General features: G+C 38.1%; 1 protein-coding gene across 1 annotated transcript in view; it reads right to left on the reverse strand.

Moving 5' to 3' along the window:
* Positions 1 to 19,426, reverse strand: part of gabbr2 (gamma-aminobutyric acid (GABA) B receptor, 2) — a 242,767-nt gene that overhangs the window by 79,945 nt on the left and 143,396 nt on the right. Inside the window, exons 5-7 of the mRNA XM_065292509.2 lie at positions 9,097 to 9,162; positions 8,768 to 8,956; positions 8,366 to 8,608 (exon numbers count right to left, since the gene is read on the reverse strand). Coding sequence (XP_065148581.1) covers positions 8,366 to 8,608; positions 8,768 to 8,956; positions 9,097 to 9,162 — 498 coding nt within the window. The remainder of the gene's footprint in view (positions 1 to 8,365; positions 8,609 to 8,767; positions 8,957 to 9,096; positions 9,163 to 19,426) is intronic.

Raw genomic sequence — 19,426 nt, forward strand, 5'->3', positions numbered from 1 at the left:
TGAAGCGTACAGCACCCGGTGCCACACAATTCTTTGTTTAGATCCTCTGACGTGGGCGCACTGGATAATACTCGCCCTCACAAAACAATATAGCTCACAACAATATATAGTTATTTGCGTAAACGATGCATTGTATGAACTGCACTACCCCCTTTTTTTAAATGAACCACTGAATCCAAGACCTACTTTTGATCCTTTGCATATACTTAGATGCTAAATGCATAAAAAAGACATAACTTTAGGATTTATATGCTGAGTAGGATGTCATTTTGCCTTAATTATGACATAATTGATATGATATCCTAAATACATTTTTATGATGAAAGAATTCTTCATACGTCTCCGCTCTTGGCCTTTTTCATTTGAGTTTGCATAATTCCTCACCTCCATATCTGAAAATAGCCTTCCTGTTCCACTGCAGGTGTGGGCTGTTGGGACTGGGTCAGGCGCGTTGATAACACCTTTATCAGTGTGTATGTGTGAGAGTGTGCAGAGGTGTGGACAGCCGGGGTGCAAGGGGCCTGACGGAGGTCATACAGTTGTGAAAGACACCCTCAGGCTTGCAAAAGGGGTTGAGATCGGAGGTGATAAAGGTGATATAAGCAAATGATGATGGTGTTGTCAGACCAACCATACAGACGGTGATAATAACCCACAAGACTGGAGCTAGGTTGGCCCTTAAATCTCCAAAACATACATAAAGAGGTTCCAATGTGGTGTATTCACATCATGTGTAAGTAAAGTGCAGTAAATAATGATCAATCTCACATACGTGGTTCCCATTTAAGTTTTATTTAAGATTAACAGAATTTATATAGTGTAAATGTATTATTTTGTGTGGTATTTTAAATGCTTAACCAGGGTTTCCAAGTCTGTGGTTTTCCTGTGGAAACGCATTCTCCTGTCCAAATTAGCACAATGCACTTCTTGCTCAAAGTGATGAGCAGTGGCAACTCTAAGCTAATGTTTTATTTCCTGGGTCATGCTGGCACTCAATCAATAGCTTCACTCAGAAGAACTCAAAATCTGATGCAGAAGCAAGAACAGCTCGTTCTGTTGGTCCTCAGGGGAACACTAAATCAGCTACAGTCACACTTGCATCCTGTTTTATGTGACTGTGTTCTGGAAGATTGTGTACAATTATTTATCTAGAATCATGAATACTTTATACGCAATGGTACACAGAAACAGTATTGTATAAGTATATATTTAAAATATAGTATGAAGAGTTTGGTTCTTGGTGGCCTTTTTTATTGTTACCGCCAAAATGAGTATTGTATTCCTATACATTTGTAATGTATTTTCTTGTTTGTATTTTAATGCCTTTTTACATCTTGGCCAGGGGACTACAGATGAAAAATAGCCTTTTGGCTAATTCTGGCTTTTTTAACAATGTTTGTACATGTGTTTTATGAAATTGCGCTGTCCCCTTTTAAAATAAACCATTAAATCAAATCAAATCAAATTTAGGGCAAAATCCGATATCCGTCGTGTTATTCTGTAATTTTTTCTCCCTTTTTTCCAAACGCCAGTCCTCTTTCTCTGCACAATGCAATAAATCTGCTTAACCAATCACAGGGCACCATTCCACGCATTGTAAACATTAGTGGCGGCGTTTTAATTCCATACATAATCCTAGTTTTCCTCATCTACTTTTTACTTCGTGATCAACAAACAAACAAAAACAAAATAGTAATTTTGATTGCATTGATAAACCTGTGGTGGTTTTATGTGGTTGGGAAGAAACGTAAGCCATCAAAATCGAATAATTTACATTAGAGGCACTCGAGCGAAGGAAAAATGCCGGCTGTTGCTTGTTTTCACATGACTGCATCAAACTTCTGTCATGCTAACACATTGACACCGGCAGGGGATCTTATAAACAACTTTCCATTATTTTACTCGAAGTCAATGAAAATCAAGCAGGACCAAAAAATTTTACAGCTGATCAAAAGTTTCAAAAAAGTTCAGAGACGAAGTCCCAAGGATGACAGCAGCAATGACAGTGTTCTTAATATGACAAAGTAAGTGTTTTCCTTAATGCCATTAATGTTTAGATTTTTAATCAGTGTCTACCACTAGTCAACTAAATGAATATAACATGACAAAGATGAATGCACATTTATAGATTGATTCAATAGATTTATAGCATTTTGAAGAAAAAATAATCAGTTTTTATAATAAATCGTTGAAAATCAAATTATGGATTTGAATGTTTAATGTTATTATAACCTAAAGATGCTATGTGAAAGTTTGTAATGGAAAATAATGGTTTTCATCTAGTTACTTTCTTGATATAGAAAACACGATTTTACCCAAATTAGTCAAAATTGATTTATTGCGTTTTGGACTCTTCATGTATTTATAAATAATACTTAAACTAAAATCTAAGTATGCTTTAAAAGTAGCATTTTCTGACCGATCTAAACCCCTGGTATTATAAGAGGCTGTGACACAGCTGCGCTTCTGTGTAAATATATGCTAAAAACAGAGCCATATAAAACATCAGCTGTCACTCAGTGTTGTTTTCTGTCAGCTGTATGCAACAATCACATTACGAGCTGTTTGCCGCGATTGTGATTCCTGTGTAAATAAATTAACCTTTAAACCTTTAGCTAATACTTCAAGATATTCATCTGAATTTCAAAATGCATTCAATTCTTCACCACAGATGCATTGCATCAAATTGTGGAGTAGTGTGTAATGTACTGTATTTTAACACACAGCTTTAATGTATTTGGGAATAACCTACGACAACCTCCCCTAGCAAATGGTAATTTTTGCCTTTCTGCTGCTCATCTCCAGTGGTCTTAAAGAAACAGCACACCCCAAACCTCACAATGTACTCATGCTCATGCCATCCCACATGTATATGACTTGCTTTCTGCAGTTGAACAAAGACAATTATTTAACATAAAATGCAATCATGTTACTTTCTTTTAAGGTACTGGTATATTGTACGGCGTAAATGCTCTCAAAACCCTCTTAAAGCATCTTACATGTTTTCTTGTAAATGAGCATTTTCATCAGGGTCTAATGTTTAGGTTGAAAAATTTCACTTTAACGGCAATGAAAAGTTTATAAGTCTGTAATTGAACTGCCTAATTTTCACAAATGTCACTTTTAAGTCACTCCATTGGTATTTTACAAATTTGACTGTCTTTTGCTGCAAAATCCTCTAAGTGCAAAAATCACCACTACTAAAAAGGTCTCCAATCACTCTACACTCTCAGATTTAAAGGTACAAAAGTTGTCACTGGGACAGTACCCTTTTAAGAAGGTACCTTTTTGTACCCAAAGTGTGCATATTAGTACTTCAAAGGTACATATTGGTAGTTCAAAGATACATATTTGTACCTAAATGGTTCACATTAGGACCTTTTTAAGGGGAACTGTACCTTTTGCACCTTTATGTGACAGTGTAATTGGATTCTGCCCATAAAGTGCTATTTCTGAATGGCCTGAGGCTGGGATTAAGCGGATTTGAGGCAAAAGGTATTTTAGAAATGTATAATAAGTGCGGAGAACATTTGGCCAATATCATTCTCATTTTTTACAGAGGTGGCATTTGGTGGCTTTTGCATCTGACCTCTTCATTGAAGACATAAACTATTATATTTAGTTGCCAAAATGAATGTAATGTAAATAAGCAAATCCAAACATTAAATTCAAATATGGCGGCACGTTCCAATGCAGGGAACCAATAAGTGTCTTAACATGCTGTTATATTTGAATTTAGCACTTGTTTAGCTGCCTGTTTAATTTCCATTTCACTAAATAAGCTAAAATAATAATAATCATTTGGGATGGCATGAAGGTTAAATTAATTATTATAGAATTTTCTTCTTTTTTTTTGGTTGAACTCTTCCTTTAAAGCAGTAGTTTTCTTTCTTTTCTTGTATGTTATGTTGTTTATTTTTTCTTCCTCTCCATTAAGCATCTGAAATGAGATCTTCAGGCACATGCATTGTTAGTTGCCAGCCAGGGCAGCCATAAAGCACACTCTGCTACACATCACATATGAAAGATAACTGCTGGATAAAAGCTGAATATGGAAAGCTGCAGGATACACCCACAATGCCCATTAACCCCTATTTATGTTTTTTCCAAACCAACAACCTTTACTGCAATACAAGATATCATTACATAAAAAAAAGAAATTTCCATTTTAGCTTTAGATCTGCTGATTTTCTTTTTATTGTGCTTTAAAATTGTCTCTTTTGGCAGCCCGCAGTGGTGTGTTCTCATAAACAAACACACATTTGGGACGCTTACCTTTGGTGATGTCTGCAGATGGGACATTGTCTGCATACTAAATAACCTCCTCTCTTATCTGGCTCTTATTCTGTTAGCATTGCATGTTACCACTACTGGTTGGGTTTTACACATGAATCTGCCTCGACCAGTCATACGCTGTTTCCTCTTGCATTCACACTAACACTGCCCATGTTCCCGACATTGCAAAATGGAGTTTATAATGCATAAGCTATGGGAAATGTCACTTGACAGCTCAATGTAAAGTGACACGCAAAGATCCTAGCCACTTAGCTTCTAGCAGAACAGGTTATAGAGGCGTCAGGAGGCCATTCAGACACTAAATCACTCCTGAAGAGATCACATTTTCCATTACTTTGAAGCACATAATCCAATGCATCCACTAAAGTAGCCTTCTGCATGTGTTATAGACAATACGTGCTGTTTGTTTCCACATATGTGCACGAATGCTCTTGTGGAAAACACATGTCATCTCCATCAGTAAAGCTTGAACGTTACTGAAAAAACAGAAATGTGTTTACTTGTATTACATATCATTTAGCATTATCATTATAAAAATGTTTCTTAATTGATACCATGGGTGAAAACTTAATAGCTTTCTCGTTATTAAGACAGCTGAGCTTGTTAGTTTTAACCCTTCTGGGGGCAATCATGGAAAACTTCCTTGAGTGAGACCTAACAGCTATTATATTTTTAAAATTAAATCCAAATGGGATGTTTGACAAAAGTAAACACATTCGCATTCTTTGCTGGTTGAAATTTAACTACTATAGAAGCTCAACAAGTTTGAAATATAAAAATGTTTGTAATTTTAATCTATTTTTTTAATGCTGCTACCCAGTCTCACGAAATTACGTACCTATAGTCACATTTTTATTCTTTTTCGTGATACTGTCACGAATTTCCACGTTTTTCGTGATCGTATCATGATTTTCTGTTTATGTGTCATTGTCACATATTGGTTACTCAATTGCTTTTTCCTATTTTCAAACCATTGTCGCTTCGGTTTAGGGTTAGATTCGGTGTTTGTGTTACTGTGGGTTTACACTAGGGCTGGGTATCGATTCAGATGTTCCAGATCGATTCGATTTCGATTCACATGCTATCAAATCTTTAAATTTCGATTAAATTTTCGATTCTGGTTTTCGGGTTGGTTTTTATACTCGATTCTTGATTCAACTCAATGAATATAGATTTAATACAAATACTACAACCCCAAAACAGAAAAAGTTGGGACACAGTAGAAATTGTGAGTAAAAAAGGAATGGAATAATTTACAAATCTCATAAGCTTATATTTTATTCACAGTAGAATATAGATAACATATCAAATGTTGAAAGTAAGATATTTTGAAATGTCATGCCAAATATTGGCACATTTTGGATCTCATGAGAGCTACACATTCCAAAAAAAGTTGGGACAGGTAGCAATAAGAGGCCAGAAAATTTTAATGTACATATAAGGAACAGTTGAAAGACCAATTTACAACTTATTAGGTCAATTGGCAACATGATTGGGTATAAAAAGAGCCTCTCAGAGTGGCAGTGTCTCTCAGAGGTCAAGATGGGCAGAGAATCACCAATTCCCCCAATGCTGCAGCGAAAAATAGTTTTCTGAGTTTCTAAGAGAAAAATTGCAATGAGATTGAAGTTATCATCATCTACAGTGCATAATATCATTCAAAGATTCAGAGAATCTGGAACAATCTCTGTGCGTAAGGGTCAAGGCTGGAAAACCATACTGGATGCCCGTGATCTTCGGGCCCTAAGACAGCACTGCATCAAATACAGGAATGCTACTGTAATGGAAATCATAACATGGGCTCAGGAATACTTCCAGAACACATTGTCAGTGAACACAATCCACCGTGTCATTCGCTGTTGCCAGCTAAAACTCTGTAGGTCAAAAAAGAAGCCATATCTAAACATGATCCAGAAGCACAGGCGTTTTCCCTGGGCAACGCTCATTTAAAATGGACTTTGGTAAAGTGGAAAACTGTTCTGTGGTCCAACGAATCAAAATTTAAAGTTCTTTTTAGAAAACTGGGATGCCATTTCATCGGGACTAAAGAGGACAATGACAACCCAAGTTGTTATTAGCGCTCATTTCAGAAACCTGCATCTCTGATGGTTTGGGGTGGCATGAGTGCGTGTGGCATGGGCAGCTTACACATCTGGAAAGGCACCATCAATGCTGAAAGGTTTATCCAAGTTCTAGATACATGATCCCATTCAGATGTCGTCTCTTTCAGGGAAGACCTTGCATTTTCCAACATGACAATGCCAGACCACATACTGCATCAATTACAACATCAAGACTGCATAGAAGAAGGATCTGAGTACTGAAATGGCCAGCCTGCAGTCCAGATCTTTCACCCAAAGAAAAGATTTGGTGCATCATAAAGCGGAAGATGCGACAAAGAAGACCTAAGACAGTTGAGCAACTAGAAGTCTGTATTAGACAAGAATAGGACAACATTCCTATTCCTAAACATTGGTCCTCCTCCAGCTGTTCCTTTTATCTACATTTAACTTTTCTGGGCTCTTATTGCTACCTGTCCCAACTTTTTTTGGAATGTGTAGCTCTCATGAAATCCAAAATGAGCCAATATTTGGCATGACATTTCAAAATATTTTACTTTCAACATTTGATATGTTATCTATATTCTACTGTGAATAAAATATAAGTTTATGAGATTTGTAAATTATTCCATTCCTTTTTTACTCACAATTTCTACTATGTCCCAACTTTTTCTGTTTTGGGGTTGTATATTAATAAAAAAGAACAGTGAACAGCAGTGAACAACACGTCCTGCTTGCGAAATCTAAAATGCTTCCGTACCTCCGTTCAATGTTTGTGGAAATAAATATGAAAAAATCGATTCTGCTCTTTGAGAATCGATTTTTAATCAACCATGTTTTTAAAAACGATTAATCGGAAAAAAACAAATTCCCAGCCCTAGTTTACACCAGATGCGAGTTCAACGATTTGCGCAAGTTGATTACATACAAAGTCAATGCAAAGACGCAATCAGACGCGTCCTTGCGTAGGGCGATGCAAATGACGCGATATGGGTGGCGCGTTTATTGCGAAAACACACGCTTTTCCGTTCAAACACGTCTTCGCCCAAGTTGAAAATATTCAAGTTGAGTGAAAAATTTGCATGACATGAAGTTAAATCCCGCGAGTAATCTAGAGCGAGTAACGCAATGCCCCGCGTTTGGTGTGTACGTAGCATAAGGATCTCACTTTAAGTATTGGTTTATACTATTTTTTCAGATTTATTTTTTATATTCTAAACCATTGTCTCCAACCTAGAGTTGACAGTTGAGTAACCAATACGTGACAATGACACATAAACAGAAATTTGTGATGCGATCACGGAAAAACGCGGAAATTCATGACAGTATCACAAAAAAAATCTAAAATTTACGTAATTATAGGTAAGTAATTTTGTGAGACTGGGCTGGGTAAAACCCAGTTATACTCTAAAACAACTTTATATACAGTATCAAACTGTTAAAAACGCGTTTACTACGTAAACACGCGCTTTTCGCATCAAACGCATCTTCGCCCAAGTTGAAAATAATCAAGTTGAGCGAAAAACTCGCATTACATGAAGTTTAATCCCGCGAGTAATCTAGAGCAAGTAACACAATGCCCCGCGTTTGGTGTGTACGTAGCATAAGGATCTCACTTTAAGTATTGGTTTATACTATTTTTTCAGATTTATTTTTTATATTCTAAACCATTGTCTCCAACCTAGAGTTGGGTTTGGGTAGGGATGTCATTTTATGTAAATCTAACCCTAAACCAAATCGACAATGGTAAGAAAAAAGGACAAAACAGTTGAGTAACCAATACATACAAATTCGTGTCAGTATCACGGAAAAAAAATCTAACATTTACGTGACTATAGGTAAGTAATTTCGTGAGACTGGGCTGGGTAAAACCCAGTTATACTCTAAAACAACTTTATATACAGTATCAAACTGTTAAAAACTGTAAAAAAAAACATTACATTTCATTTTACAGTAAAATAACAATGCATGTTTTCAAGATCATTCAGTAACACGAACCCACAACCTACCGTCACTCCAAAGAAGTTGGTCTCGTTCATCACATCCAAAACCATCTTGCCCACCTCACGATCATCCACTGTGAAGTTGTGGTACATGTCATGCCTCTCCTTATTGCTGAGAAGCTCCATGACACGGGTGAGGGTCTTCGCTATCACCCAGATGCCATCATACGCGAAGCCATGAAACTTGCTGGCCTCCACCCCTTTCTGCTCTCTCTCACGATTGTATTCTCTCGCATACTCTTGTGGTGTCTGGAGACAAAGACAAATGTGCTGCTGAGCGTAGAATAGCACATCCACAGATTCACAAACCAAGGATGTTAACACAATGAGATTAAGATATTAAGTCTGGTATTATTTTAATTATTTTAGAAGCAACAGATAAATTGGCCATGCATCATAGTTGCTCACCCTTCCTGATATTCCTTTAATCTGTTTGGCACTGAGGGGCTCAAAATCCACGCTGATGTAACCCTCCATAGCAGTTAGCAGTTTCTTAGTGGTGCAATTGGTGGAGTTTGCCTGCTCCCACCAGTTCCCCTGATACCATCCTGGGATGATCCATTGATACTTACTGCCATACATGTTCAAGTTATATGCCTAGAGCACAGACAAGATCAGAAACGTTTCATTTGGCAGAAGAGCAAGTTACAATGCATCCAAGTTATATTTGTGCTTTATATTTTATTAGTGCAGGTCTGGAGCTAGAAGCTAGAGCTGATGTTTACTGTCAGACTTACACAGCAGAAAACTTTAGAGGCGAGATTTTCATCAAACTGACCAATAATGATCCGGACATCATTGTCCTGTAGGGAAGAAAAAAATAACAGGATTAAAAGGGTGCAGTAGTTAATAGTAAGACTTTAATAATAGATACTGCGTGGCACCAAACACTTGAGACACTTAAGGCACACTTAAAAATGTATGAATGCATGTATTATGTATTAAATATCTAAGCAAGTAGCATTTTAATGAAAACAATATAGGCAGAATTTTCAACCAAACATTTTATGAAAAGTTTGGATCCAGTAAGAAAGCAATGAGTCCATTTACTTTTGAGGCCATTGTAAAGATAAAATAATAAACAAATAATAAACAAAAGGATCTTAAAAGTAGTCCGAGAGTGTTGCCACAATGCTGTAAGTATCACCATAGTCCACTACTTTTTATGTTTTTATTGCAAATTATCTGTGTATGTCACAACAAAAACAATATTTTCCTGTTTTCCTTTTTTTGCATTGAATCAACACATTGTAAAATAAACTAGGGCTGTCAAAAGATTAATCGCGATTATTCGCATACAAAATAAAAGTTTGTTTTTGCATAATATATTTGTTTGCACTTTGTGTATTTATTTTGTAAATAAATACATGTTTGTATTTAATATATATATATATTATATTTTATATATATTATATTATATTAATTGAGATTTAATTGACATATAATAACACTAAATTTAATATATATATATATATGTGAATATATATGTTAAATATGTGAATTTAGTGTTTTAGATTTTTTGCTTACCCCATTGGCAGATTTTTTTTGCTTGTTTTATGTTCAAAATCACTTATGATATTTTTGGTCTAAAAAACTAGACTTATTTTCTTGGGTCGTTTTGCTCATCAAGAAAAAACATCTCAATTTAAGAATTTTTAGATATTTTTTCTTGAAAATATTTTTTTCCAGTGTGGGTTTACACCAGACGTGAATTTAACATTTTACATACAAAGTCAATGTAAAGACCCGATCAAAATATTCAACCCGAGCGAAAAATTCGCATGACACAAAGTTAAATCCCGCGAGTAATCTAGAGCGAGTAACATGATGCCCCAAGTTGGATTACTCGTGGGATTGAACTTTGTGTTATACAAATTTTTCGCTCAAGTTGAATATTTTCAACTTGGGCTAAGACGCGCTTGAGGCAAACGCGTTTGAGGCAAACACGCCGCACATATCGCATCATTCGCATCGCCCCACGCGAGGACGCGTCTGATCGCGTCTTTGCATTGACTTTGTACGTAATCTACTCGCAAAACGTTTAACTCGCGTCTGGTGTAAACCCACAGTAATGCGAATTTGGTGTGTACGCACAGTTACATGTAAATAACTTGCATTAACAGCAAGTCAACTTGATATGATTTAATTCAATGACACAGTAAGCTACTGAATCATGTTGTTGTCGTTTCATTGTAAAAGGAAATTTTTATAAAAAAAAAAGATAAAAAGTTAGCATTGTGCAAAGTACAGAATTCATTAAATATACTGAGGATCATCAGGAAATCAGGAAAAATAATACATTCTCAAACACACTGCGTGGTGCTGCTAATATTCAGGCGACCTGGGTCCAAGTCTAGTTCCTGCTAATTCCCACTCCTGTTTCGAACTCTATTCCCTATCATTTACAGTCTGTTCTCCAGTGTTTTTCTCAATAAAAACCCCAAAATAAAAAAGCAAGTAAGCAAGCTTTTCATGAGAACAGCCTGGCTCCCCACGGGGGACCACAGTACAAGAACTGCGTAAGCGATTTGCAAAACCGCAGCTCTGTTGTGTAGCTTTGCGGGGTGAGATTGCATTATGTCCGAGTGACTCCATCAGTTACAGAACGACATTAGTGTCAGTGGCGGGAATGGTTTCATATCCACATTGTTTCATCTGTGTCCAGCATGAAGCCTGCATGATTGAGTCTCTAAATAATTGATCCCACTTCAGAGCCTTGCGTTTTTACCTCGCCCACTTCTGCATCACTAGAAATCAATCTATCACTGGAGCAAAACCTCCATGCATTGTGCACCATATGGGGTCTTCAGACAGTAGGAGAGAGGGTTGATGGAAAATGGTGTGACAACCATCTCAGATGGACTCTGACAAGATCTGAAGCTTATGAACTCGTTCTGGAGAACCGTAAACACAATTTGAAGGATGTTAGGAATGAATGCATGGAAAGTAATAAATCAAGGGTGTCAAATCATGATCCCTGAGGGTCACAAGCACACTTGTAGCTAATAAAAGTCAAACATTTCAGTATGATTATACACTTCTCAAATGAATGATACAAGTGGTTAGCTTTGGGATATGCAAATTCTTTCAACTACCTAGATGGAAATAGGTGTATCTACTGTCGAGATCTCACAATATCCATCACCACCCTCAACTACACTGGCCTTGACTTGATTTCAGGTAGAAGTGTAGTAAGAGGTATGCCGCAGTCCCATCCATCAAAGGTGTGTCACAGCTGCTGGGATATCGAAATGCCTGTCGGCGAGTAAAATAAACTTCTGAACCTTTGTTCTTCCAAGAGCATTTAAAGCAACACCAAAGAGTTTTTCTTTACCTTAAAATAAAGTTTCCAAAAAAGTTTCAGTCGTTCATCCACTCAAAACAGGGTGAATGGCACTTTCACATTCGCTTTGCAGCCTTCTATCGGCCAAAACCGCACTAAAGAAGTTTTCAACCGTCGGGTCGCGGTCCTACAAAACTACAAAGACTTTCTTTACGGCAGACCTACAATCCAATCAGAGCCAGCTTTGCTGCAGTAGGCTAAATTACTTACGACAGTGGTAATGGACATTTACGCTTCCAACCTGTAGGGGGAGCAAAGAGCAAAAAATCTTTAGTGTTGCTTTAACATGTACAACTAATAGGCTACTCAAGATAAAACCTATCATGAAAATAATACTGTAACTCCAGTGGGTGGGACGCATATTTGTTGACGACACTTGTGTCACCACCGTCTACGGATAAGATCACAGCAGATAATTTTTAACATATCCCAGACCTGCACTAAGGGAGAAATACTGCAACATGACTGTAAACAGTATTCGCAATGGGGTGCCATTCAAACTGGTTTCAATTGCGAATGCAGAATTAAACAGCATGTGGTTCGTGGCAAGTTGGGATATGTGACTCTTTGACTCAGAAACAACTTCTCATTTGCTACAATACCACCCCCGCGCCTCAGCACTGATGAGAGACCAGAGTTGTAAAATACTTCTGCATCTCTTTCAGGGCCAGCTTGGGTCATGCACGTCTTGGGTCACAGTCGGTGGTACTTAACCTGAGCGTCTCCAGCTGTCCTGCAATTCTGGCAGCCGAAAGTTTTTTACAAATGCAACCTGGATATAAGCCAAGCTGCCCCAGGATGTCAGTCACTATCACCACTGTCACAAGACTTTCCCACACTTGCACAGTGAATGGTATTGGCCACCAGCAGTGGATATGTGCCAAATCTCAGCATCTTGCATACTGGTGATTCTTCAATAACAGTTTTATCCCCTTGGATAACTTTTTATTAAAATGCTTTAGAGAGCACCTATTTCATTGCTAAAAAACGAGGTTATTTTGTGTATTTCATATAATACAATGTGTTTGTGTGGTTTATGGTTAAAAACACATTATTTTCCACAAACTGTACATTTTTGTAGCCCCAGATTTCACTCTCTTCCTGAAACACACAGATTTGAAAAGCTCTGTGTCCCTGATTGGCCAGCTAATCTGTACTCTGTGATTGGTCTGGATACATCTGTCGTCAGCTGGAAACGTGACGCTCCTTACCATGTTGGAAAGATTCGGTTGCTAACAGGAGTTAACTTAAAGACTAAAGCGGGAGGAATTATGATAATCTTGATAGGAATTATGATAGTCTTGTCTACATCACCAATCCCAGGAAGTAAACTGTTGCCTACAATCCATGTGTTTGTTGTAGTCCAAGAAAAGAGATTTATGTTGGAGACGATAACTCGCGTCATCGTTTACTTTGGGGTTTGTACCTTTTGCATATCGTTAACATGTACTAATACAAATCTATACACCAAAGGACATGTAAAATCGTGAATCGGACCATACTGCCGGAGCTCTTTAAAAAAATGTTTAAACATAGGTTTCGTTTTAAGATTTCAAATACCCTCAATTGAAGAATCAACCCAGTATGTGTGTACTAAATTTAATCTATCAATAAATATAATGGTTACACTTTACGATAAGGCTGTATTTGTAACAATGAGTTAATTTATTAGCTAACATGAACTAAAAATAAACAATACTTCTATTTGCAGCATTTATGAACCTTAGTTCATGTTGATTTTAGCATTTACTAATAAATTTATAAAATCAATCATTGTACCCGTTAACATTAGTAGATGCACCATTAACTAACATTAATAACTGTATTTACATTAACTTACATTAACAAAAATGTATACATGTTGAATTTTTTTTACTAATGAAATATAGTATAAGGGTCTTAAACAGGCACAATAGCTGTTTCTCAAACCCTGTGGATTTGATTCAGGGTTAAATATAACTCAAATGTTATAACTCAATGTGAAAAACATGATTTTATAGACTCTAGGAGATGTATCAAGTGGTGAAAAAATCTGACCCTGCAGAATCTGAAGAAACAGGTCTTCAGCAGTTCTCTGCCATTTGGGGAATTGTGATAATAGAGGTACTAAGTCAGGCTAGTAATAGAAGTCAAAATGGTTTCATGGTGAGTATAAAAATGCTGTGGAAAATATGACTCAGCAAAAACGAGGTGGGAATAAACCTTTAGTTGAAAACAGGTTTCTTTGCAGGGTTAGAGAAGTAGCAAACAATAACCATTTAGATCATGCACAGTCCTGTAAAGAAAAATGAGCCAAACATAGCTAAACCTCCAATGTTTGCACACCATAACCTAATTTTATTATTTGTGCTACTAGATTACATGCAAAGTCAATGCGAAGACTTTGGGATGACACAAATGATGCAAATTGGGCAATGCAATTGCTGTGAAATCGCAATACTCGCCTTAACTGCATCTTCCAAGCAAGTTGAAAAAATTCAACTCTTATGTGAAAGTCACATGACACATTTTCATGCAAGCCAATTAGCAAAAAGCGTATCAATATGCTGTGTGACACGTCCGGTTGTATCAGATGTATTTGTGTTCATTGAAATGATTTTGCTCTTTTTTTTTGGTGTCATTGAGCATGAATGTCTTTTTCCTGTCACTCAGCACAACTTTCACAAATGTCCCTAGCACAACTTTGCTTTTCATGTCTTTATGTATTGTTTCTTTTTTTTCTATTTATAAACCATTGTCGCTTGGTGTTGGGGTTAGATTTGGGGTTTGGATGTAATTTTATGTATTTTTTTCTAAAATATTTTCTTCTGATTTTTTTAACTATTGTCAGGTTAGAGTTGGGGTTTATATATAATTCAGTCTGTTTACCATTTACGAAACAGAAAGTTGTGCTAGGGACACAAAAACAATTTATAGAAATTTGTGCTGAGTGACACAAAAAGACATTCATGCTCAATGACACGAAGCAAAAGAGGAAATCGTGTTCATGAACACGAATAAATAAATAGAATATTTGGCGACATGCCTTAAGATTAGGTTGACACCATAGACTGTAAAAATACAGTATGGACGTAGTGTCCTTAACGTCACCCATAGCTTTATGAAGATCGTTTTTTATACCAATAGTAGGCGGTGCCTGCCATCGCCATCTTGGCCGCACGTCACCACGAATCACTCACTAATAACCGAAAATGGGTAAAGAAGTAGGACATGGGTAAAGCTGAGGTGGCTGGTCCGCCTAGCTCGACAGCAGTGGCAGTTCACCCATCATTCAAGTGGCCACGCCCCCTTAATTATGCAGAACTTTATGGCTTAATATCATTTAAACGGATGAGTTACAACAAAAATTCAACCCCTCACAGTTGTCATGAAGGGCAAAATTAGCTATATAGACCAAAAACACTTTTCGTACCAGGCTGTATTATTTTCTGCTGTAGAGTTGGGCTTTTAAAATGGAGGTCTATGGGAATTTACACCCTTTTGGAACCTGGCTCTAGCGGCCCGTCAATGAATTGCAGTTTAAGTCACTTCTGTATTGGCTTTATCAGAGAGATCAGAAGGTTGCCACTCGGTTGACAAACACCTTTAGGAGAATGACATCACAGCTTACTAGATTCACCTGCTATGCTGTATATGGAAGACTAAGTCAGCTTCTAACTGTACACAAAACAACATGATCTCACAAAGTTCCGTGTGTAACCCTGTTAAAAAGTTCATTAGTATAAGATATTAAAGTTTGAATTAATAATTTCATAATTTAATAAATAGAATTTAAGGTTAAAACAAGCTAAAATGTATTGATCAGGAATGAAGTTATCATTTTGCAATGAGAGAACTGCATATTTGGTAATGTTCATGGTTTAATGAATACAGCATTTAAAGTGTTAAATATTTTTTGGTAACTAATATATGTGAAAATGTGTTAAAAAATGGCTTTAAAAATAAGAAGAAAGTGTTACACAAATGTTTGTAAATTTATTTTATTTCTGAAAGTTTTGTTTATGAGCCAATCAGAGTAGAGGTCAAAGAACCAGGAAGTAGAGACGCACGCGAGTTGTGAGCAAGCGAGTGAGATCGACGGGGATTGAAAATGTAATGTATGCACGTGTTTAGTGAAAGTGTTCAACAAGGACTCTTGTACTGAACATAAAGTGTGGTAGTTTTGTCTGTGTGAGTGGTAAACTCATCACACAAAGACAGAAATAAGTAAAAGTTAGCCGCTGATTAAGTGGTTAGTGTTTTTGCATGGACTTTTCTGATAAGTTAGCGGCCAGCGATCTCATTCAGTTAAGCCTGTGTGTAACTGGAATCGACGATGATGAAAGACACTGACGAAGCCGGATAGTGTTATCGAGTTGTGGACTTTTCTGAGATCGTCAAAATATCTGAAATCTTCTCTTCAATCGTCTTCTCTCCATCGTGAATCCTCTCGTCCTGTTCTCTGCTGCTGATGCCTTTGATCCTGTGCGTGTGAGGCTATTCACGTTGAGTAAAGGTACCATATTTTTTGTTTGGCCTGTGTGGTGAAGCAGCCATTTGGTTTGAGGCTACAACGTACCCGAGCTACATTCAGGCCTGCATCGTTTTGAACATTTTAAAGGGTATTTTCACTTTAAACTAGGGTGTTGCCGGCTAGTTTATTGTTTTGGGCCCTTATGTGTTAAATGTGAATTTGAATGCCTTTGTGATCTGAACAGTGATTTGATTATTTACATTTAATTTCTAATCTACATTTTACTAAGTAAATCTGTTATTTTTTTATAAACGGTTGTGATTACTGACTCTATTGATAATATTTTAAGTTAATTAAGAAAGAGTTTAAGGTTTATTTAAAGGTGAAAGTGTTTATTTAAAGGTGAAAGTGTTTATAGGTTAAAAGTAAGTCAAAGACATTTCAGTTTCTGTTAAAAGTGTATTTTCTGTTAAAGGGTACCTATTACTGCTTAAGTAGTATTTAAAGGTTCAGAGGGGAAAAGTATTTCATATTTTTACAAGTAGTAAATACACACACAAGTAAAACACTAATACATTTATTAGTGAAACCTCACTTATTTAATTGAAAAGGTATTTAAAGAACTCAGGATAGCCACCTCTCATTATAGTCAAGCACGCTAGAGAGGCGCTACATAAAATGGAGGCACCGCTGGGATAATAAGTGTGGGTTTTTGTTAGTTTTTTTTTTTTCTTCACTCTTCATTGAAAATTAGCTTTTGAGACTTTAAATAATGCTAATATGGAACACCAGAAAGAGCTAGTTTCCGAATTAAAAGGTTGGTGCCGTGGCGAGGCATTAGATGAGGCTCATGCAGTGCTGGTGCTCATTCGAGAAGATGTAGACACAAGTGCAATAGAAGAGACAATGCAAACTGTAAAGTGTTTGGGACGTGTGCGCGTCAGAGGCCGAACTTACAACCGTCAACTAAACCAATACCTGGTCTTGTGTGAATGTAAGGAAGTAGTAAAAAGTGGAATTGTCCCCTATGAAGTGTTTCCTACAGATGGTGGAGGGCCATGGCCGGTTATCACAGCACATGCAGCTACACAAGCCGGTCCACAAGTTGATACGTCCGGAACGCAACAAGCTCCAGATAAACCTGTTGAACACCTGCGCGCATTGTTCCCAGAAGATGAGGCTGCTGCTAAGTCAACCGAGGCCATTCTGCGAGCTGTGAGTGATTTACTGGACAAGACATCCAAGTCCTCAAGTGAGCAGGGAAGCTATCGCCGCCTACGAACTTTCTCTGGGTTGTTGCCCACCCCTGCTGGAGAAGAGCAGTTCGACCACTGGTTGGGTCAAGCACGGCTCATGGTGGAAGAGTGTGACTGTTCTCACAAAGAGAAGAGGCGGAGGCTGATGGAAAGTCTTAGAGGCCCGGCGCTGGACATAGTAAAAGCAGTACGGGCCAGTGATCCTGACGTGGGCCCCGAAGACTGTTTGGAGGCCCTGGAGCATGCTTTTGGGACAGCAGAGTCAGGAGAAGAGTTGTATTTCGCATTTCGTTTACTGCAGCAACAACCAGGTGAGAAGCTGTCTGACTTCCTCAGACGTCTAGAGCAGTCCTTGAATAGGGTGGTGCAGAGGGATGGACTCCCCCTAGGATGTGCAGATAAAGCAAGACTCGACCAATTGTTGCGTGGTGCGATAGCCTCTGATCTAATGCTAGTTAACCTTCGTCTGAGAGAGAGGAGAGCAAAGCCCCCAACGTTTCTTCAGCTATTAAAGGAGATACGCACAGAAGAGGATTATGAGGCCTCACGAAAGAAGATTACTCCTGTCATGCAAGGTGGAAATGTAAGGCAGAATGTTGATGTGAAATAGACTGAAATTCAGAACCTGAAGTCTGAGATCAAAGAACTTAAGGCCTTGGTTGCTGCTGTCGTGTCTAAGCCTGCAAACGACCTGTCAGTTAACAGTGAGAAAGTTCCCCCACCTGTAGTACACAGTGAGTGCGGTTCGGACAGTGAGATAACAGCTTTGAAGAAACAAATGAAGCGTTTGCAACAGAAAGTAACAAATAAAGTAGCTGGACATCAAGCTGCCATTTCAGCTGTGAACACCTCAAATCCAGTAGTCAGCCCCCCACAACGATCATTCAAAGTATCGGAGGAACATTTCTGTTACAGATGTGGTGAGAATGGGCATTTTGCAAGGAAGTGTCAAGGCCCAGAAAACCAGGCTAAAGTTATTAAGAGACTTATACAAGCTCTGAAGCTGTCCAAGAACAACCAGTCATCAAGTGAGGCCACAGCTAATTCAGTTAACTGTTCTGTTGAGAAAAGTACAGCTGAGATGCCTGAAGGTGTGTCTATTCCAGATGGATTAGTTGGACCACCTAGCCTGGTGCCGCTGAAGGTCAATGGACAACCCTGCACTGCTCTTTTAGATAGTGGCTCTCAGGTGACGATCATTTTTGAACCCTGGTACCTGAAGTACTTGTCTGATATCCCAATTCAGCCAGTATCTGGTCTTTCCCTGTGGGGCTTAAGTGAGTCTGGATCTAGTTACCCTTACCGTGGCTATGTGGTAGTTGATTTGGAGTATCCAGCTGAGGTTTTAGGAACCAGTCATACTGTAACTGTCCTAGCTCTCATATGTCCCAATCCTAGGCCTGAAGATAAGACATCTGTCATTGTGGGCACCAATGCAAGCCATGTTCGACGTTTGGTGACTCAATGCAAAAATAGTGGCATTGATATCACTCGTACACTAGGCCTTCGTGTTCATGTTGAGGAAGATCGACCTGCAGTAAAGAGTGTGGAGGCTCCAGTCGAAGAGGAGGAGGCTGGCTGTGTCCGATGGATGGGCCCAGGCCCCTTAGTCTTACCCCCAGATGGTGACACGCAGGTTGTGTGCAAAGTTGAGCTAAAGAAGCCTGTTGCTCAAGAAATCCTGATGATAGACACCTCACCAACTGCTGCCTTACCTGCTGATGTAATTTTTCATCCCATGGTTGTGCCTAGTGGAGCATTGGATGTCAACAGTTTGAGAATACTACTAAAAAATGACTCTTCAAGAGAAACTTCCATACCTGTGGGATCATTGATTGGGTGTGTGTACCACATTGATTCAGTTGCGACGATTTCCCCTAAGGAGACTGCTTCCTCTGGTTTCGATGAGAGCATGATCAACTTCGGGGACTCTCCAATCTCAGAACAATGGAAAAACAGACTACGCAAGAACCTGTCTCAGAAGTCTCATGTATTCTCAATGCACGAGTGGGACG

Source organism: Paramisgurnus dabryanus, chromosome 19 (assembly GCF_030506205.2).
Source record: "Paramisgurnus dabryanus chromosome 19, PD_genome_1.1, whole genome shotgun sequence".
Classification (NCBI taxonomy): Eukaryota; Metazoa; Chordata; class Actinopteri; order Cypriniformes; family Cobitidae; genus Paramisgurnus; species Paramisgurnus dabryanus.